The 17,223-nt window shown below is 37.2% G+C and overlaps 1 protein-coding gene across 3 annotated transcripts in view; it reads left to right on the forward strand.

Annotated features, from left to right (window-relative positions):
- Positions 1-8,800, forward strand: part of VRK1 (VRK serine/threonine kinase 1) — a 35,470-nt gene extending 26,670 nt beyond the window's left edge. For 2 of the 3 annotated variants that reach the window (XM_027882591.1, XM_027882592.1), the window contains exon 13: positions 7,315-8,800. In XM_027882591.1, the coding sequence (XP_027738392.1) occupies positions 7,315-7,397 (83 nt within the window). In that variant the 3' untranslated portion in view covers positions 7,398-8,800. The remainder of the gene's footprint in view (positions 1-7,314) is intronic. The other variant, XR_003571102.1, reaches the window with a different exon arrangement.
- The last annotated feature ends 8,423 nt before the right edge of the window (positions 8,801-17,223 follow it).

The following is a 17,223-nucleotide window of genomic DNA, read 5'->3' on the forward strand; positions in this document are numbered from 1 at the left end:
ACTACCCAATTTAATGAATACCAAGTGGGGGGAATATATAAAATGATTTCAGGTGAAATTTGATACATATATTTATTCATTTGGTTCTCTCCAAATTTGGAATTAAAAACTTTACCACCTATTGCATGATTCATAAACTTGTGGTAAAGGAAAGGGCAACTGTTTCATAATCTTCTGATTCTGATGCTTTTGATAATTTGAAAGTAGCTGATCATTATAGAAATACTTTCAACTGACTAGTTTTATGTTACCACGGACTTGTCTCTCTGTTATGTCATTAGTCCTGTGACTAAAAAAAAATCCTGAAGTTCAGTAAAATGGGTATTTTCTTGGTACTTCTTAGTTGTAGAATTTAAAAGTTTAGTCATACAGGAACATTTAAAATGTTCTTGAAATTCTATTTTATTGGTTTCTAAAAGGGGATAAATACGGTGGGATAGGGATTACTCTTCAGATATTCAAACAACTAAGGAGTGGCAAGAGTAGCCGTGCAGCCTCTTCCTGTTCATCTCATCAGCATTAACTGTATCTGACTCTGCGGTTTGTCTAATCCAGTCCAAATAATAGTTGTCCCCAAAAGATCCTGATCAGCTGTGCAGCACTTGGAGTACTCCAGGGTGCTCAGTGGCTACAGGAACTCTGCCAGTGATTAAATCTGCTACTGCTGGGGCTGGGGAGCCACCAAGCTTGGTGGAGGAGGAAGAAAGAACAGGACTGAGAAAGCAGATTCTTGCTTCTGCCATCAGCTCCCCCTGGTTGTTCTCAGCATTAAAAAGTGGCCACAGCAGATGAGATCGTTAAAGGCCTTCTCTTCTGTTCGTGTCAGCCACCAGTGTTTCTAGAGCTGTCAAGTGACTCTTCTTTTTAAGAGAAACACAATTTCAGAAAACCCTTGAGAAACAAGTTGTGCTGTACTTCCAAAATAAGTTGCACAAAATTTGGTGGAATTCATAAATTGTTTTTTATTTATATTAAAAAGTTATCAGTTTTTTCTATTTTTTTTTTCTTCCTGTGATAACTGGAATCCATGGACTTTCCTGAAAGTGGAGTTTTACAGGTTATCCTTTAGAAAGTAATGTAAATGATGTCGAAGTATTATATTAGCCAATGAGTCTTCACTAAGAAAAATTCGGTCAGAAAAGATGATTTCTACTTAAACAAGAAGGTTTTTTACCACTCTGTTACACAGCTCCATTTTCAGTATTAGCTGCCTTCATGTACGATAGTAAAATACACAGAAAATACACAGGCTTATAAGTGATGGTACTTTTAAAGCAGAACACCAGATTTTGGCATACACTGTGTATCCACCAACACTCAAGCAGGGGTGTAGTGCATAATATTAATAGGACTAATATGCTTATTTTTGATTAGTTTGTTGGAATAGGCAGATAGTATATGCATGTTCAGTGAGAAAAATCACATAAATGCTGGAAAAACAAGAGTTTTATGAGAATTTTTGAATAATCCTAGTTTCAAAGCTACAACAGAAATAAAACATCTACCCCTGGCAGTTTTTTTTTTTTTTTTATCTTGGGGTAAGTGTAGATTGGATTATAGCAATACAGATAAATTTTTTTAGAATAGCCTTTTTCATTTTCTATTGTGAATTTTAGGACAGTTTTGGGGTTTATTAATTAGGACAGTAAAAAGAGAAATGCTGAAGTAATGGCAATAAAAGTACTGTGTTTTAATGTACTTTTGAATAGTCAATACTAGTAGGGGTAGGACTTCTGCATGTCAATATTGCTGGGTAGTATCTACCATGTTAAGACCTTAACTGGGGTCTTTGGTTACTCCTGCAGTATAAATAAAGAGCTAAGTGAACAGTTCCAATATGAAAACAGTCATATTGATGGATTGCTTAGAAGGCATTCCCAATGAAGGTTTAATAGTATTTCTCAATTAATAGGTACTTAGCTTTATGTTTATTTATATTGCATGGCTTTGCATAAATCAGTATCTGAGTTATTGTCTTAAATCTTTTTTTCTTTATTCAAGCAAGATTTATCACCTAATGTTGGATTAAATCTCCACTTTGGCACATTTTTATATTTAGACAATTATTGGCCTTGTTGTCAAGCTTTAGGACAAAGCAAATCACTGCTTTTTGAGCTTGTTTACAATGCCAGTTGATACTTGTCTTTCTACTCCATACCAGTGCCCACATTCTAGGTAGACTTTTTACCTTGTAATCTTACACCCTACAAAACCTTTTTTTCTGCAAAATCTGTACTACACAATAGTTCTAATTGTGTTATTTATCTTTTCCTTCTTGTGAAGGATTTGGTATTAACTGGTATCTGTAACAGACTCCAGGAATAAGTAGGTATTAGTCTTAAAACTGGGTATCCATCTCTGTGTCTAGTCACTGAAAGATCTGTCCCTTTCTGTCCCATTCTTAGCCTTCCCTTACCCGTGTCAGGAATGTTGAAAGTTAAATGTTCTAGTATAGGAGTTACATGATCTGGTTTAGAAGTTCATAGCACATGCTGTAATGTTGTACCTAGAAATTAACAGGAACGTTTGGGTTTTAAATCAGAGAAATACTGCTCTTGGTTGCCTGAAATACTGACAAACTCACTTCTGTATTTTTCATGAAGTATATTCAAACATGATATGTGATCTTTCTTTTTATGCCCCCCCCCCAAGATTGTTTGAGAATCTTTAAAAGCTATTTAAATTAGAAAATGGTAGGAGGTGCTTTTAAATATTAAAATTCTTAAATATTATGATTAGGAAAGGAAATATATTTGGTTTAGATTTAACTTATCTTTGTGGCTCTTCCTGAATAATAGTTTTTCTTGACCATTTGCAAGTGACAAATTCAGTGAGAAGCACCTTGAACATGTTCCACTTATCTTAATAAAGAGACAAAATAAGCGTCTGAGATGTAAAATATGGGAGTGTTCTTGTGTTTTTCTGTGTCTGCTTGGTACACAGTTTTGTACTTAGTCTACCTTTATATTTTAAACTTATTTCTGTTCAATATCTTCAGACCATTTAGAGCACATAAACACATTTAAAATGTAAATAATTGAAGTTCCTTGTTAGACTTCATGAGACTTTGTTGTGTTTGCTGCTAATAAAAAGTATTAATTTAAAAAAAAGCAAAACACTTGCCATGAGCAAAGTTTTGTATAGTGACTTTATATGTAGAACTAAGTCATTTAAGAAAAAAAGTTATGTCTGCTTTTTGTGTTGTTTTCCTGTGACCTGAAGATGTATTGCAGTATGCTGAACAAGTATTGCAATTCAAACTCAGATATATAATTTGCAAGTGAAATTTTCCTACAGGAAAGAAAAATTGTACTACAGTGACTCAGAATTTTACAGAGAACTAACCTTTTTCAAGATTGCAAGTAATATATTTGAAATAAACTTTTTTTCTCCTGCAAACGAGGAGGACTAGTTATAGACACATTCTACATGGAACTACTGATTTATATTGTGTGTGTGCAATTGTGTTTTGGAATGTCTTCAGTAAAGCAATTTTTTCAAACAGAAGAAAACCAGTTTTAATTTCATCTAGAACAATTTTATATTCAAATTTTTAAAAGAACACTCATAGATTTGATGTTATCTATACAGGCATAAAGTCATCAAATAATACACTCTTGTGTTCTGATGTTTTTCCGTGTGAGAATATGAAATGTATTTGTTGCAGGAAAGAACAGAGTACCTAAAGCCAGGCCCGATCCCATAAATTTACAGACTTTTTTTTCTCTCATTCCCACCCTACAATCATATATTCCTTGGAATTTATGTCCATATTTGCTTTCGTCCAGTCCCTTTGTTCTTTTCTTCTGAGTCATATTTCTGAATTTTTTTTAGAAAAAGAACTGCTGAGAAAAAAGAACACACCAGTTCAGAGTCCTGAAAAATTCTTGTTTGAGAAGTGTTAGAAGTTTTCTCAGTTATGCAGGAGTTCCCTGGCTGAGTTGGGAAAAAGCTTGTCAGAAGGCTGCACTTCCTTCCTTATTCCGTCTTCTTAAAGGAAAAGTAGCTCTTCATTGGCACCACATTCAAACTGCCCAAACTGACTTGAGAATGGTGGTTTCCTTAAAAGCTGCAGCCTGGCTTAAGTTCCCATTTGATGTTTGCAGCTGCTTGCTGAGTGTAGTCTTTCAGCTTCCAATACTGGAAATATTTTTTTTCTTAGTCCTTCCGTATGTAAATAGCAATTCCATTCTCTTGTTTCCCTTTTCAGTTTCATGATTGTAGAAGCCTTTTAAGGGGCAGTTGAAGGAAAAGATCTAGAGAGCCATCTAGCAAAATGACTTGGTTATTTGGTACAAACAAAGGCAGCTGAAATACATAACTGAAGCACATTTTGCAAGAGAAAAGGGGTAGTGTGGTCAGTGGAAGAATTCTGAATAACTGGCAATCCTAAATTTATCTGCTTTGGAAATCACAAGTCCATATTTACATACTTAAATTAGTAAAAAATTTATTCTTGGGATTGATTTATTGCACTGAGATCTGATATAGTGACATATGCAAGAGCACATCTAGTGGACTAGGGAGAGTTGTGTTAGGTCAGTGGCCCCCTCATTCCTACTTCATCTCTTTTTAGGTTAACTGTGGCAATTCATCATGAAGTTACCAGTATTAAAGAAATATCAGTGCTGTCATAACACTGTCCCACTGTGGCACACTGGGTGTTGATACAGAAATGATAATTAAACTTTAGGTGTGTAGGTACTAGTCTGAGAACATCTCTTCCAGAAACCACTTGAGAACTCTCCACCACATCTCCCACCACTCCACATTTACAGAGCTTTTTTTCTTAAAGGGTTAAACATATAGCAAAATGTGTGTGTAAGGTTATGCACATGTGTGCACAGACATTAGGTTTGGGGGTTTTTTTGAGAAAGGAAGCCTTGTAGTGTCTGAACAAGGTACTCAACCACTTGTGCTTTTTTCAGGGCCTGAGATGTTAGCTCTGTTCTTTAACACCTAAATCATACCAATTTCATCTGCTTGGTAGCTGCGTTTTCATGTTCAGAATCTCTCACTGTCCTCCTTTTTATTAAAGAAGGCAGTTAAGTGGGAAACGTAGGACTCTGGTTTTACCTGAGGAACATCTGTCATTTTATAGAAACTTTCATTTTTTTCCACTTGAGCACAGTTTTATTTCTCTTTGTCGTAAGACTTATGTGTGTTTCTAAAACAGTGTATATAGAATTGGAAGACAGGATGAGATGGGACATCTATACACCAGTCTAATCAATTTATATTGGTGTTATGTCAAGATTTTTATCTTAAAACCGCTATGATTAAAATTCTAAAACATCCCTGGTCGATACCACTTGTAGTACTTAACTCTTCATAGTACTACAAAGGATTTGATAAGGCAGATTATTTTCTTTATGTGTTTGTAGTACCTAATATGAATTTCTCTTAAGCTTAGTAGTTGTCCTAGACACCGTGGACATGCTGGCTTTTTTTGTTTTTGTTAAAAAGCTGGAAACCATTTTGTTTTCCCGTTTTCTCGGAGCTTTCCTGAAGAGTAGAGCCCAAAACTATACACAGTACTGCTGGGTTTCTTTCATAGAAATTGGTTTGGTTTGCACTGTTCTCTGCCTCCTTGCTTTCACCAAGTTTACTCATAGAGCTTGAATGATCAGTGACTCATACTGCTCAAAGGCTGTTGTCTTAAGCAAACAGCTTCTTTTTTAAAGACTTCCATGAAGTTCAATTCTACCTTTTTCTTTTGCCTGTACAGTTGACAGAAACTGTGGAATTACATATAGTTTTACAAGCAAGAACTGAAGTAGTTAGGCATGCTGTCTTCAAGAAAGAATTTAGGATTAAAAAAAAGTGTTAAAAAACCCCCCAAAAACATGACTAGGAGATGAAAAACATTTCATTGTTACTGTATTTGTAAAAAGGTAGGAATTTTTATTATGTGTAATATTTTTTGTCAAAGTGACTGCTGTTGAATGTGATTTACAAAAATGAGCTGTGGTGTTTTGTTTTCTTCCTTCTCCCTGCTAGTGGGCAGGAAAGAATCAAAGAGCAGGCAGGTTTTTATTATTGCTTTTAGATATGGTCTCTTTGAACAACCTGCCTGCCAGGTTTACTAGGAATCTTACTTAGATGTCATTATTCATTACCTTTGTTAATAAAATATTGTCAAGTAATAGCTTGAATCTGTAGGTAAAGTTGTACCAATAGCTGAGCTGATTTAACAGCTTGACATTGCCAAAAAAAAATCTTCCCTTTTTTCACCTGTGTGCCTTCCACCTCCATTCAGAATGCTTGAAGATGCCACACCTCACTAACTATGAAAATACCAGACCAAAAAAAAATTATTTGCTATGTGCCCTGGTTACAACTGAGATAAAGTTAATTTTTTCCTAGTAGCTGTTACAGAGCTGTGTTTTGGGTTCAGTATGAGAATAATGTTGATAACAGGGATGTTTTAGTTGTTGCTGAGAAGTGCTTACCCTAAGTCAAGGACTTTTCAGTTTCTGATGCTCTGCCAGTGAGGAGCTGCACAAGAAACTGGGAGGGAGTATGGCCAGGACTGATCCAAACTGGTCCAAGGGAAGGGATAGATATTCCACACCACAGAACGTCATGCCTTGTATAAACTGGGGGAGTTGGCTGTCAGGTCCGATAGCCGCTGGGGGGATGAGCTGGGCATCGGTCAGTGGGTGATGAACAACTGTGTTATGTATGATTCGTAGGTTGGGTTTTTTCTGTGTGTGTTGTAATGCCCCTCTTTTTACATTCATTATAATTATATTTTACTTTATTTGAATTATTAAACTCTTCCTATTTCAATCCATGGGGTTTTTTTCCTTTTTTCCGATTCTCCTCCCCATCCCACTGGGAGGGAGAGGAGGGGGAGTGAGTGAATGAACTCTGCATAGTAAGTAGTTGCTGTCTGGGGTTAAACCATGATGCCAGGTTGTCAGCTAGATTAGCTTAGCGAAAGGTCCAAAGAGCACCAAAAATGGCTTAGTACTGGAGGGCATTATAGAACTGAAACTTGGCATGTGGCAAGGAAGGAGGGGTTTAGGTTTTGAGAAGGGTCTGATTCTTTTGGTGAAGGTGGGCTAAAAAAATGGATCAACTCCATGTAATGCTACTCTTAGAGAAGTTGAAGTGTGCAACATGTTTTTTAGAGGATAATAGTTATAGATTCTTCTATGTCCATGTCGTGTTCCCCATCCCCCCACTCAGAGTTCAATGAATGATATGAATTGATCTGTCCACTTAAAAGACTAAACGTATTTTCTTGTGATCTGTTTTTGCTGTTTTATTTAACAAAAGATCTGTATTTTTGTTTTGTTTGAATTGCAGATGCAGTAGCTACCAGAACCCGGAAGATGACCTCACCAAAATCCAAGAAAAGCACAGCAACCAGAAGGAGAGTCCAGAAGTAAATAATAGATGGAGCAACAAATTAAGTTGCTCTGAGGCTCATTTCTGTTTTTTTTTTTTGTAGCACTGGAATCTTTTTCTTTCCTTTTTAAATGATGAATCCTGTAAAAACATGGACTACTGTTTGTACCTGTTTTTGAAGAATAAATGTTTTATTAAAATATTTGCATAATTTATGTATACTTAAATACTAATGCAAAATTTTGCCAACTCTTGAAGTGGGGATGCATTATTATTCTTTATATACATGAATTCTTGTCTTAAAGGCAAACTAAAAGAAAGTGCTTTTTTTCTGCTTTATAATGTAGAGATAAAGCCTTATTTAATAGTTTCATTACGGGTACTATCTAGGGAACAGCAGTGTTGCATCTTACTTCTCCTAGTTTTGAGTAAAGTCTTATTGGAGGTCACTTAGATGTGCACTGAGATGAAGTTTGAAATGGCAGAAATATCTTTTAAATGTTTCTCAAGTGTTTGAACAAAAAACAACATAAAGCAGAAATAACATCCTTCCATTCTAGTTTGTATAAAAAGCATTTAAACAATTCTTTGGAAGACAGGTAGTGGATTTTAGCTATTTTTTGCATACTATTTGTGTTCGTATCACTTTTTCAGTTATTCAGAGTCCCTCTGAAAAGAAAGAGACCAGACACAGGGCCCAGGGCAAAGAAAAGAACCAACCAAAAACCAGTACCTATTCTCAACAGCTTCCTCAGGTTTTCTTTTTATATTAGTGAACAGGCTAGAAAAGTTGTAACTGTGAAGAACTTTATACAGTGTCTAGTTCAAATGAAATATTGACTCACATCTGCATCTCATAACAACATAATGGTTTACCTTTTTTAATAGTTGAGGAGCATGTAATCTTCCATATCTTTTGTGAAATACTCCCTTGCTTAGCTTTGAGTCTTCTCTTCAGAGTTGTAAGTCAAAAAATAGTGTTGAATTTCAGTATGAAATACAGCTACTTTTCATTTAGATACTGCAAAATACACATAATTAAGGCGTGACCATCATTCTTATCAGGGAGATATATCTTTATGGAAGTTTGGCAAACCAAAAGGAGTCCATATGAGCCAATGAACAGTGTATTCGTGTGGATGTCCAGCTTGCTTGATTGTATAATGTCTGGGTAGCTGCTCACTAGAAGAAATATGTTATAGTATGAAATGTTAAATGAATATGCTTTGTAACAAGGGAATCAATTTTTTTAAAATAAAACTGGAATACGATATTTAAAAGGTCCTTTCTCATTTCTGTTGACTTACACAAACTCATTTTCCTGGGGTATTAGCAAAGTGTAGCTGACAACTTTTAAGCATTCTCTTTGTTTCAGATGTAAAAGTAGGGCTGCTAAAGCCTCTCGCATATTTAAAACTCCTTGAATCAAACTATCATTTTAATGACTTCGTTTAATCATTTTGTTCAGAAAGTATGTTACACTATTCGGAATAGCTATTGTCAGGAAGGCATATTATATTCTCTTGCTTGTCGCATACTCAAAGTTAATGTCTTCTTTTGTACTTCAGTTGTTTGACATTTTATTTTTTTAGTAACTTATTTACCAGTAAACTTCCTTTCTTTACTTTCCAAGTTTTCAAGGAGCATGTTTTATTTTGACACTACCAAAGCCAAGCGCAACAAACACAGACATTTCAGGATATCTGAAAAGGATGTTTTGAGGTGCAAATTTCATAAGCCACCCCTACTTCCTCCCACCCCAAAAATGTCCTGGAAAAAGATGTCCCGGCAAGTGTTCTGTGAAGGAAAAAGGCCCTTTCCATTCTAGGTGAATGTTTTAGGGCTTGTCTCTGCTCACAAGACACTGCAAAACTACAGTGTTCACAAGCAGGTTACTGCTGTAACTGCACTGGTGTTTAATGCTTGGGACGGTCAGGAGGAGCCAGGGGAAGGCTGTGATAACACCCACAGGGCTGCCGTATGGATCACATACAGTGTGTGCTTGCACACACGTGTTTTTGCTGCTTTGCAGAGCACTGATGGGGAAATACACTACTTTATGAGAGGTGGAGGGTGTAGTAGGATTTTGTTGACATCCCTGTTTGAAAGTAAAGCCCCTAACACAAAAGAAGCAAAGCTGCCTTTAGACTGCATTTACTGCTCTTGATGACTCCAGTTGTGTGTAAATATTAGAAAACAGCAGGGTCCTGCATTCCAAGAATCACTTGAGCAGTGCCATGAAGACAAGTGTCCTTACTAGTATTGTAGTCATACTCCCAAGCTCTCCTGCTGTTTCTAATCTGTGCGCGCAGCCGTGAAAAAACTGGACTGACATTTACAGGCACAGCAGGGAGACACTTGAGTAGGGAATGTTAAAGACTCCGCTACCTATGTTTCAAAGTGGCCACCATACATGATAAATCTTCACAGGAGAACTAGTCGGCACTTCAGCTGATGGTGTAATGAGGATATTGATAATGAAGCTCAGAATGCTTCTTTTAGTGCCTGAACATTTTGCAGACAGATTGTTTATATTTTTCCCCTAATTTAAAATATCTGGTGAGAGAATCAAATTCAGGATAAGATATTTTCTAGGTGGTGCTGATTTGATAATTTTTATAGGATTATTTTCCAAGAAGTTAATATAAAATAATAGCATAATTCCGAGTGTTTGTTGCAGTTAGCATTCAGAAAGGGGTCAGTTTCTTTCCTGAATAGTTTGACAGACTTTTCTCACTGTTTTGTCCCAGTGAGCTGCCAGATTTGGGATGCCATAATACCAGTAATGCAATTAGGTTTTCTGCACGTTGTCTGGTTGACTTCTCAGTTAAGAGTTTCTTTCCCTTTGGGAATAAGACTAGACAGACTGTCATTTGCTATTACTAATTCTGCTTAGCATTATCACTGGAGCTTTTTTGTAATTAGCTATCTTAGTTGGCTCTTAAATTTTAATAGCCAATTGAAGCTACATTTTAGCCAAGTTCCATATCTAAATTGCATTCAGTCCATTAACAAAGTTGGTTAAAAGCCTATTAAAACAAAAGCCAATATATGGTGGTTAGCACTTACGTCTTCGCAGCAGTAGCAGTACCAGCCTCCAATGAATATTCTCAAGAAATGGCACTTCCTTCTACCAAAGGAAGTCACAAAGAATGACCAAGGGTTGTTTTGGGAACAAAGGCTGATTATGCAGAATTCTTGTGGAAAAAATTAATAAATTGAAGTGTGTCTTTTCTGGAAGAAGGTGGGAGAGATGGCAGGGGGAGATGCAGAAGGGGGCAATTAATGGTTCTGCTCAGATTTGACAGGTTCTGGAAAAGCCAAATAAACAAAGTGATGTTTTTCTCCATTTCAGCTGATCAAAATTATTAGCAAAACCATCTGAAGCACCTTCTGGTGGAATTGTCATCTTGCTGAGTTTAGTTTGTAAAACATCCTGCCAGACATTAAAAAAAACTGTAAGCATGCCAGCACATAGGCTCACAGCACTGCTTCTCTAATTGATAGACCCTATAATTTTCTTTTTTTCCTGAAGACCATGGCTGGATACCTCAGCCTCCCGAGTAATTTAATGTAGCATCAGTCTGAATTTTTTATCACTAGTAGCATTTGTTTAAATTAGATTTTTTGCCTCTTTTCTTTCTTAAGGTGTAGACAGGAGATTAACAGCCTTTGGTTCATAGTGTGACTAATAATGGCTTTTTCTGACTTTCCTGCTTTAAAAAAAATCTTTACTGTTGTGAAGACATCAGATATTAATACTGCTACAGCTTTAATAGACAGTCTACCAGTTGCTGATGAGGTGTTTCAAGGATGGTTTGCAGTGCCCTGTATAGGTGATGATAGGTGAGTATCAGTAGCGTCATTGTTGGAGGTGTGAGGCAAACCCCAGAATGTGTCTGAGTAACCAGTATATATATTCTGTCAGTAGCATATATAGTGGGACATCTGAATTAGAGTTTACAGAGTGTATCAATTCCATTGTAAACCAAGACATAGAGCTGATGCTCATCGAACATGAGTTGCTGATAGCTGCGCTGTAACATCAAACTGTAAAATCTCTGTGGCAGTAAGTGCCAGTTCCTTCTCCTCCCATGATGTTTTGGGGGTGCTGGGCTCTTTGCATTGTGGTGCTCAGAGGGAGAAGGAATCTGTTCTATCTGCCTCAGGACTGATTTTCATGACGTCCTATCTCATAGGCTGAGAGAAAGCGTATGTGGTGTTATCAATTTGTTTGGAAAGTCCTAGAGTCCTATTTGGGAATCTCATGGACAGCTTCATGCAACTGCATGCTAACTCACATGCATTTTGGTTTTCTTCAGTGGCATTTTCAAGATTCAGCAGCTGAAGATTTAGAAGGGTGATTCCATGAATTCTTTCCTTCATTTTAGGCCTTTATCTCCGTGGATGATAACTCTATAGCACCATTCTGGGGTTTAGAAAAATGTGACAGCTCTTAACTGGATGCTACAAATGGACCAGTTTTCTCTGTGTGGATGTCCCATGTTTTTAAATATGAAGTCACAAGCAGTATTTCACTTGTACTTCTTTCTAGTTGTCTGTGTTTCATCTTAATCCAACCAAAACCTGTCTTCTTCCAGACTGGAGCATATACCCTGCTCATGTAGTCCTCCATGCCAGGTTTTAATGCCCTTGCATTAGTTCTACTGCTTACAAACACCTGAAGTGTTGTCAAATGGAACTCAAATTCCACAGCTGCCTAAGCTGTTGACAAGTGAATCCTGACAGCTTTTTCTTTACCATTGTGAATACTGCAACAAGTCAAAATTGAGGTTTTGCATTTTCTCAGGGGTACCCCAAAGGGTAAAAGAGTTGTGGAGGAACTGTCATTTGATGGGAGAACGATTGCCTCCTGTATTTTTACCCCTTGTCTTGGAAGGTCAGCTTTCCAACCCTGCAGACCTTAGCTGCTGTGATGGGCTTTCATAAGTATACTCAAAAGAGAAGTGATGAGAACACAATGAGACAGCTGTAAAGTACAGTAGAAGTGAAAAGAAAACATACATTTTTATGAACTTTCCTGAACTAATTCCTTTTGCCAGACCACTCTAGACAGGAAGAAGCTGGCACAGTGGTAATCTGCATCTGAAGCTTCTGAGAGAAGAAAAATACTTCCTTGGCAAATGAAGCAAGAAACACAGAAAATTAAGGATTAATATGTTCATTTATACAGAAGCAGTGAGAACACAATAACATGAAATACAACCAAGGAGGATGCATTTAAAAGACAAAAGAGCCCTGGAAGGGAAGGTATTTAGCTTTGTTCAGAATGCAAACTCTAACATGTAGTTCTGGGAATTGGTGAATAGCACAGCTTAATGTTAAAAGAAATTACTTCATACCACAAGAAATACATGATCTGTGTCTTGAAAACCTGAAGGTACTTTCCTTTCTCCTTTTACCAGGAGAGGACTGGAACACTGGATCTGCTTGAATGTAAGTAACCCTCGAGCTAATTTTGTCTATCTGCTGCTAAACCTGAACAAAAATAGTATAAGTAATAAACTGAATTCCTTTGAAAAGGAATTCCTATCTGAAAACAGATATATCTATAAAAAAGTAATGCCTTTATTCTTACATTCTCTCTAATCTCTCATTGTGGAGCTGTTTCCTTTGGAATGTGCAAATGTGCAGTCCCTAACTCACCTCTAATAATGCTTGGCAATAGCCATAGCAGAAGGTATATAGTAAACAGCACCATATTTAGAAGACAAGGCGATGCTGAAAATATCTGGATGTGGTCTAACAACTGGTTCCTTCTATCACTGACAGCGGATCATCAGTAATTTCTAGTCTGCAGTTTTTTTAATCAGTGTGAGCAAATGTGGAAGGAGGCAGAATTTGAAATTCATCTCTTATCCAGACCAGGTATCACCTGATATACCTCTTTGGAGACTGGCAACAATTTTTGCCTTTATTATTTTTATACATGAGCTGGTTCATGTGTGGCAGTGAGTTGTCTCACAAAATGCTTGTTTTATTTCCTCATGTGAAAGCTCTCCTAAAAAAAATTTTGAAATTTGTCATCCATTTCTAGTAAAAGTACAGCCCGAGGATTTATCTAAATCTTTCCAGAGTACTTTGTTTCTCTGCATAGAAACTATTCTGTTTTGGAGATGGATTCCAGTTGTTTATATGGAAAGCCTGACCTTTCAGAGGTAGTAGTTCCCAAAATATTGTTGGAAGCCAGTAAGAACTGCAGGTGACCAGTATCTCTGAAAATGAAATTTATATTTTCTAAAAATGTACCCTTTGCCTGCAAGCAGGATAATGATATTTTTGGCTGTTAAGCACACTGTTGAATTATCCTTAAAGATTTGAGTTAGAAGTAAAATTGCAAGAGAGGCCCTAACAAGGAATGAGTAATTCATAATTGGAATTAATTGCATGCTACAACACAGTAACTGTTAAGCTAAACCACAGAACTTGGGCTTGAGCTTGACGTTCCTTGATTAACCAAGGGTATGGTGACCAAGGGAATGGGGGACTGCAGGAGTGAGAAATAAGTATGTGGAAATACATCTGTGTTTTTGATGTGTGCTTCACAGTTTTTTGAATATTGTCTTTGTTATAAGCTCTTTCAAGAGGTGGTTGTCTTCTTACCCGTCTGTGTAATACCTGGTGTACTAGAACGTTGGAAGTTGAGTACCTGTGGCAAAATTAATTTCCTTGTATTAGTTATTTTGCTTACTTCACGGCAAAATGCATCTTCTTTCTATACTTCAGAGGAATTTTTTTATTATTTGACAGTATTTAGCCTCATTAGACTAATTATTAGCCTTGAAATTCCTGCTGCCCTAAAGAACACTGAAAATGAGGGGAGCCATAGCAGACCTGGGGCATTGGCAGGCACTGAGGTAGGCCAGAGCACAGCAGACCACTGTGCTTATAGCTGAGGAAAAGGGATTGCTGTTCTGGACAGGCTCTCTACCTCTTGCCCAAGGCTGATGATTCAAAGTGTGGTCCTTTCCTACAACAGTCATTGCCTTGCTACCTCCTCTTCACCATATCTGCTTGGCAAAAGCAAAACAGAACCATCTGCCTTGGGTCTTTCCTTCATCTGTCTCTTTCAGTCCTGTTCTTCTGATGTCTTCCCCCTTCCAGCACAGACTGCTATTTGCTACACTCTTCTAATAGGAGTCACACTTGCAACGTTCAAAGGCCTGGAACCAGAAGTATGAGCCCTGCACAGGTACTGAGGGACCCACTAAATCATTGTAGGTCAGCTGAGTTTCACAGCTTGGCAGGGGCTGTTATATTACACGGAACTTTCAAGGGGACACAAATAGTAGACAAGGATTTCCTTTCCACTCTCCCCTAAACTCTCACCTTTGATTCTTTTTTTTCCACTATAACATCTCCTCAGATATTTATAGCTTCTACAGACATTGTTCTCCTAATAATTTTCCCTCTACTTCTACAGAAACATCTGACAACTCATCAGAGAAGCCTACAGTTCACTGTGTTTCCACATTATCATGTTGCCTTCAACAATCCCATTAGTTTTTCTGAAAGACCATCAAACTGGGAATGAAATGTACCAAGGAAACGATTTCTTCTGGAAAACAGTTTTATCCAGTTCTATGATGTTTAGCCACCAGAGTATTCCTTTACTTCATAGGCATGATAGTTTTCTCTGTATATGTATAATCTTGGTATGGTTTCTCAGGAGTGCTCGAGTTTCTTAATGTATTAATAGTCCCCAAGGGAGACACAGCGTAGATTATATGCCCCTAATTATCTCTTGAATTCTTAAGTATCTAGACTGAAAGATGGACAAAGCATTTTGTATATCATATCACATTCCACTGGGAGCTTTTTTTTTCCAAGAAAACCTGCCTGAATGCATGGATAGCCAATATAGGTCAGCAGCAAGCACTGGCGTGTCTAGCTTAAAATTGCATGTTTTATTTCTACCTCCAAGACTTCTTTAGAGAAGTGTCAGGTGATAGTACGTGCCCAACAGCTGATCATTTTGGTAGAACACCAGTCAAATATGGATCTGAACCTCTGGTGGCAAAGAGAATAATGCCATTTTCTGTTTTAGGAATGGCTGCCTGTTCAAAAAGCAAAGCTTTCACTGTGGAACAACATTCATTAAATAGATTGTTCATAAATAAAGACAATGAACATCTACTAAGACATTTCCATTCTTTTGCCTCCCTTGTTACAACCTGAAGAGGATATCTTTGTCCGAATGGGTAAATTTCATACTCTGCCCTAGTAGGTGCATTCCAGTAATGGAACACACCCGCTGTTGTATCACAAGCAGTGACACATTCCTAGTATATGATCTGCTGGCAAGTTCCAGTTAACTATGTTTGTACCAGCTATGGTGCAGGTGTGATCTCTCCTCTGTTCCTGGTGACATCCCAATGTCTAAAGGAGACATTTTTTGGTGGGTGGATGGGAAAGAGGGATTTTAGAATATCTGCTCCCCAAACACTTGTCTCCAGAAAGTCCCAGTTCCATTTACACTTGCTAATCATCACCTCTGCCTTTGATACTAGTGTATTACCCAATTCACTGTCACCAGCACTGTCACAGGATGCACTAGAAAGTTTTTCAATCCTATCCTGAGTTCTTCCTAGTCTTACTACAGGATCTGAATTTCTTTCTTCATGTTTCTCAGAAAGAATCAATGAAATTACATGATGAATTCTGATTTTCTGCATTAAATTTTAGTGGTAGATTAATTCTGATAATTAATGAAGCACTGTCAAAAATAGCGAACTTTTATAACCTTTCCAACAAGAAGGTTGGAAAGGTTAGAAAAGAAGGTTGGGAAGAATTAGTGTCTCTCTCAATGAAGGAATTGCTTCCTTTCTGTAGGCCTGGGGTTTTTTTTGTCTTTGTGGAGTATCAACCCAGTCTAAACACTGAAACAAAGTGGGTGAATAAAACTTCAACAGATCTTTGATCATTCAGACTCTGCAGAAATTCAGGGTAAGTCACTGCTGCTTAGTTCTGTTTTCAGAACAAGGTTTTTGAGAGCAGTCAAGTTCAGCAATTACTATTTTGGAAATTTAAACGGATCACTAAAATACATTAATCTTTTTTTGCTTCCTCCTCATCAAAGTATTTGATTACCATTTGATGGTTGGAGGACATCACAGTGAGAAACCCTTTGCCTCTCACTGCTGCATCCTTTGCAAAGCAGTAGCTGAGTTCAAGACCTGCCCCAGAATCCATGCCTAGTTTCTACCTCATTTTGAGAGGCTGAGTGGTGTCCATAGTTGCACCTCTGGTGCAGAGCACAGTTCTTTTAAGAATTAGGGCATGCTATTCCTCTACAGTTCTTTGCTGTGGTAAAAAAGGACAAGTCAGTGGATTAATTATGTAAAACTTGTATTGAGTTTTGCTTCTTATTAATGATGAGGACAGCATGTGTAGACATTTATTTTTACCTTCGGGATTTCTTCCAGTTGGCCTATTTTACCAAACTTAAGACTCAGCCCTTTCTCTGACTTTTTTTGTCCTTATCAACAATCCTGACATTATATTGATGACATATAGATATGAAAGACTCTACAAGCTCAAACTCAGAAAAAGAGCTTCTTCCCTCCCTTAAGCTGTTTGTCCTCCCTACCCTACAAAGCATTAGCAAGCACTAGAAGGGAATTAATCAACAGCAAACCAAATTATATAAAGAGAGACATTATTTTTCACCTATCCTTTTTAGAAGGGTAATTGAAAGAGACAGAAGTCAACTAAATTTAGTACACTAAAACAATGTGCAGTACTGTGAGTACCTCAGCCTAATGGATCAAATATAGTTCTTTAAATCCTTCCCATTGCAAATCCAAGGAGAGAGAATTAAAAAAGGCTATATTTTCAGAGTTGTTA

This window comes from Empidonax traillii, unplaced genomic scaffold (assembly GCF_003031625.1).
Source record: "Empidonax traillii isolate 1590-97213 ecotype Southwest subspecies unplaced genomic scaffold, ASM303162v1 scaffold107:size1083646, whole genome shotgun sequence".
In the NCBI taxonomy this organism is placed as follows: domain Eukaryota; kingdom Metazoa; phylum Chordata; class Aves; order Passeriformes; family Tyrannidae; genus Empidonax; species Empidonax traillii.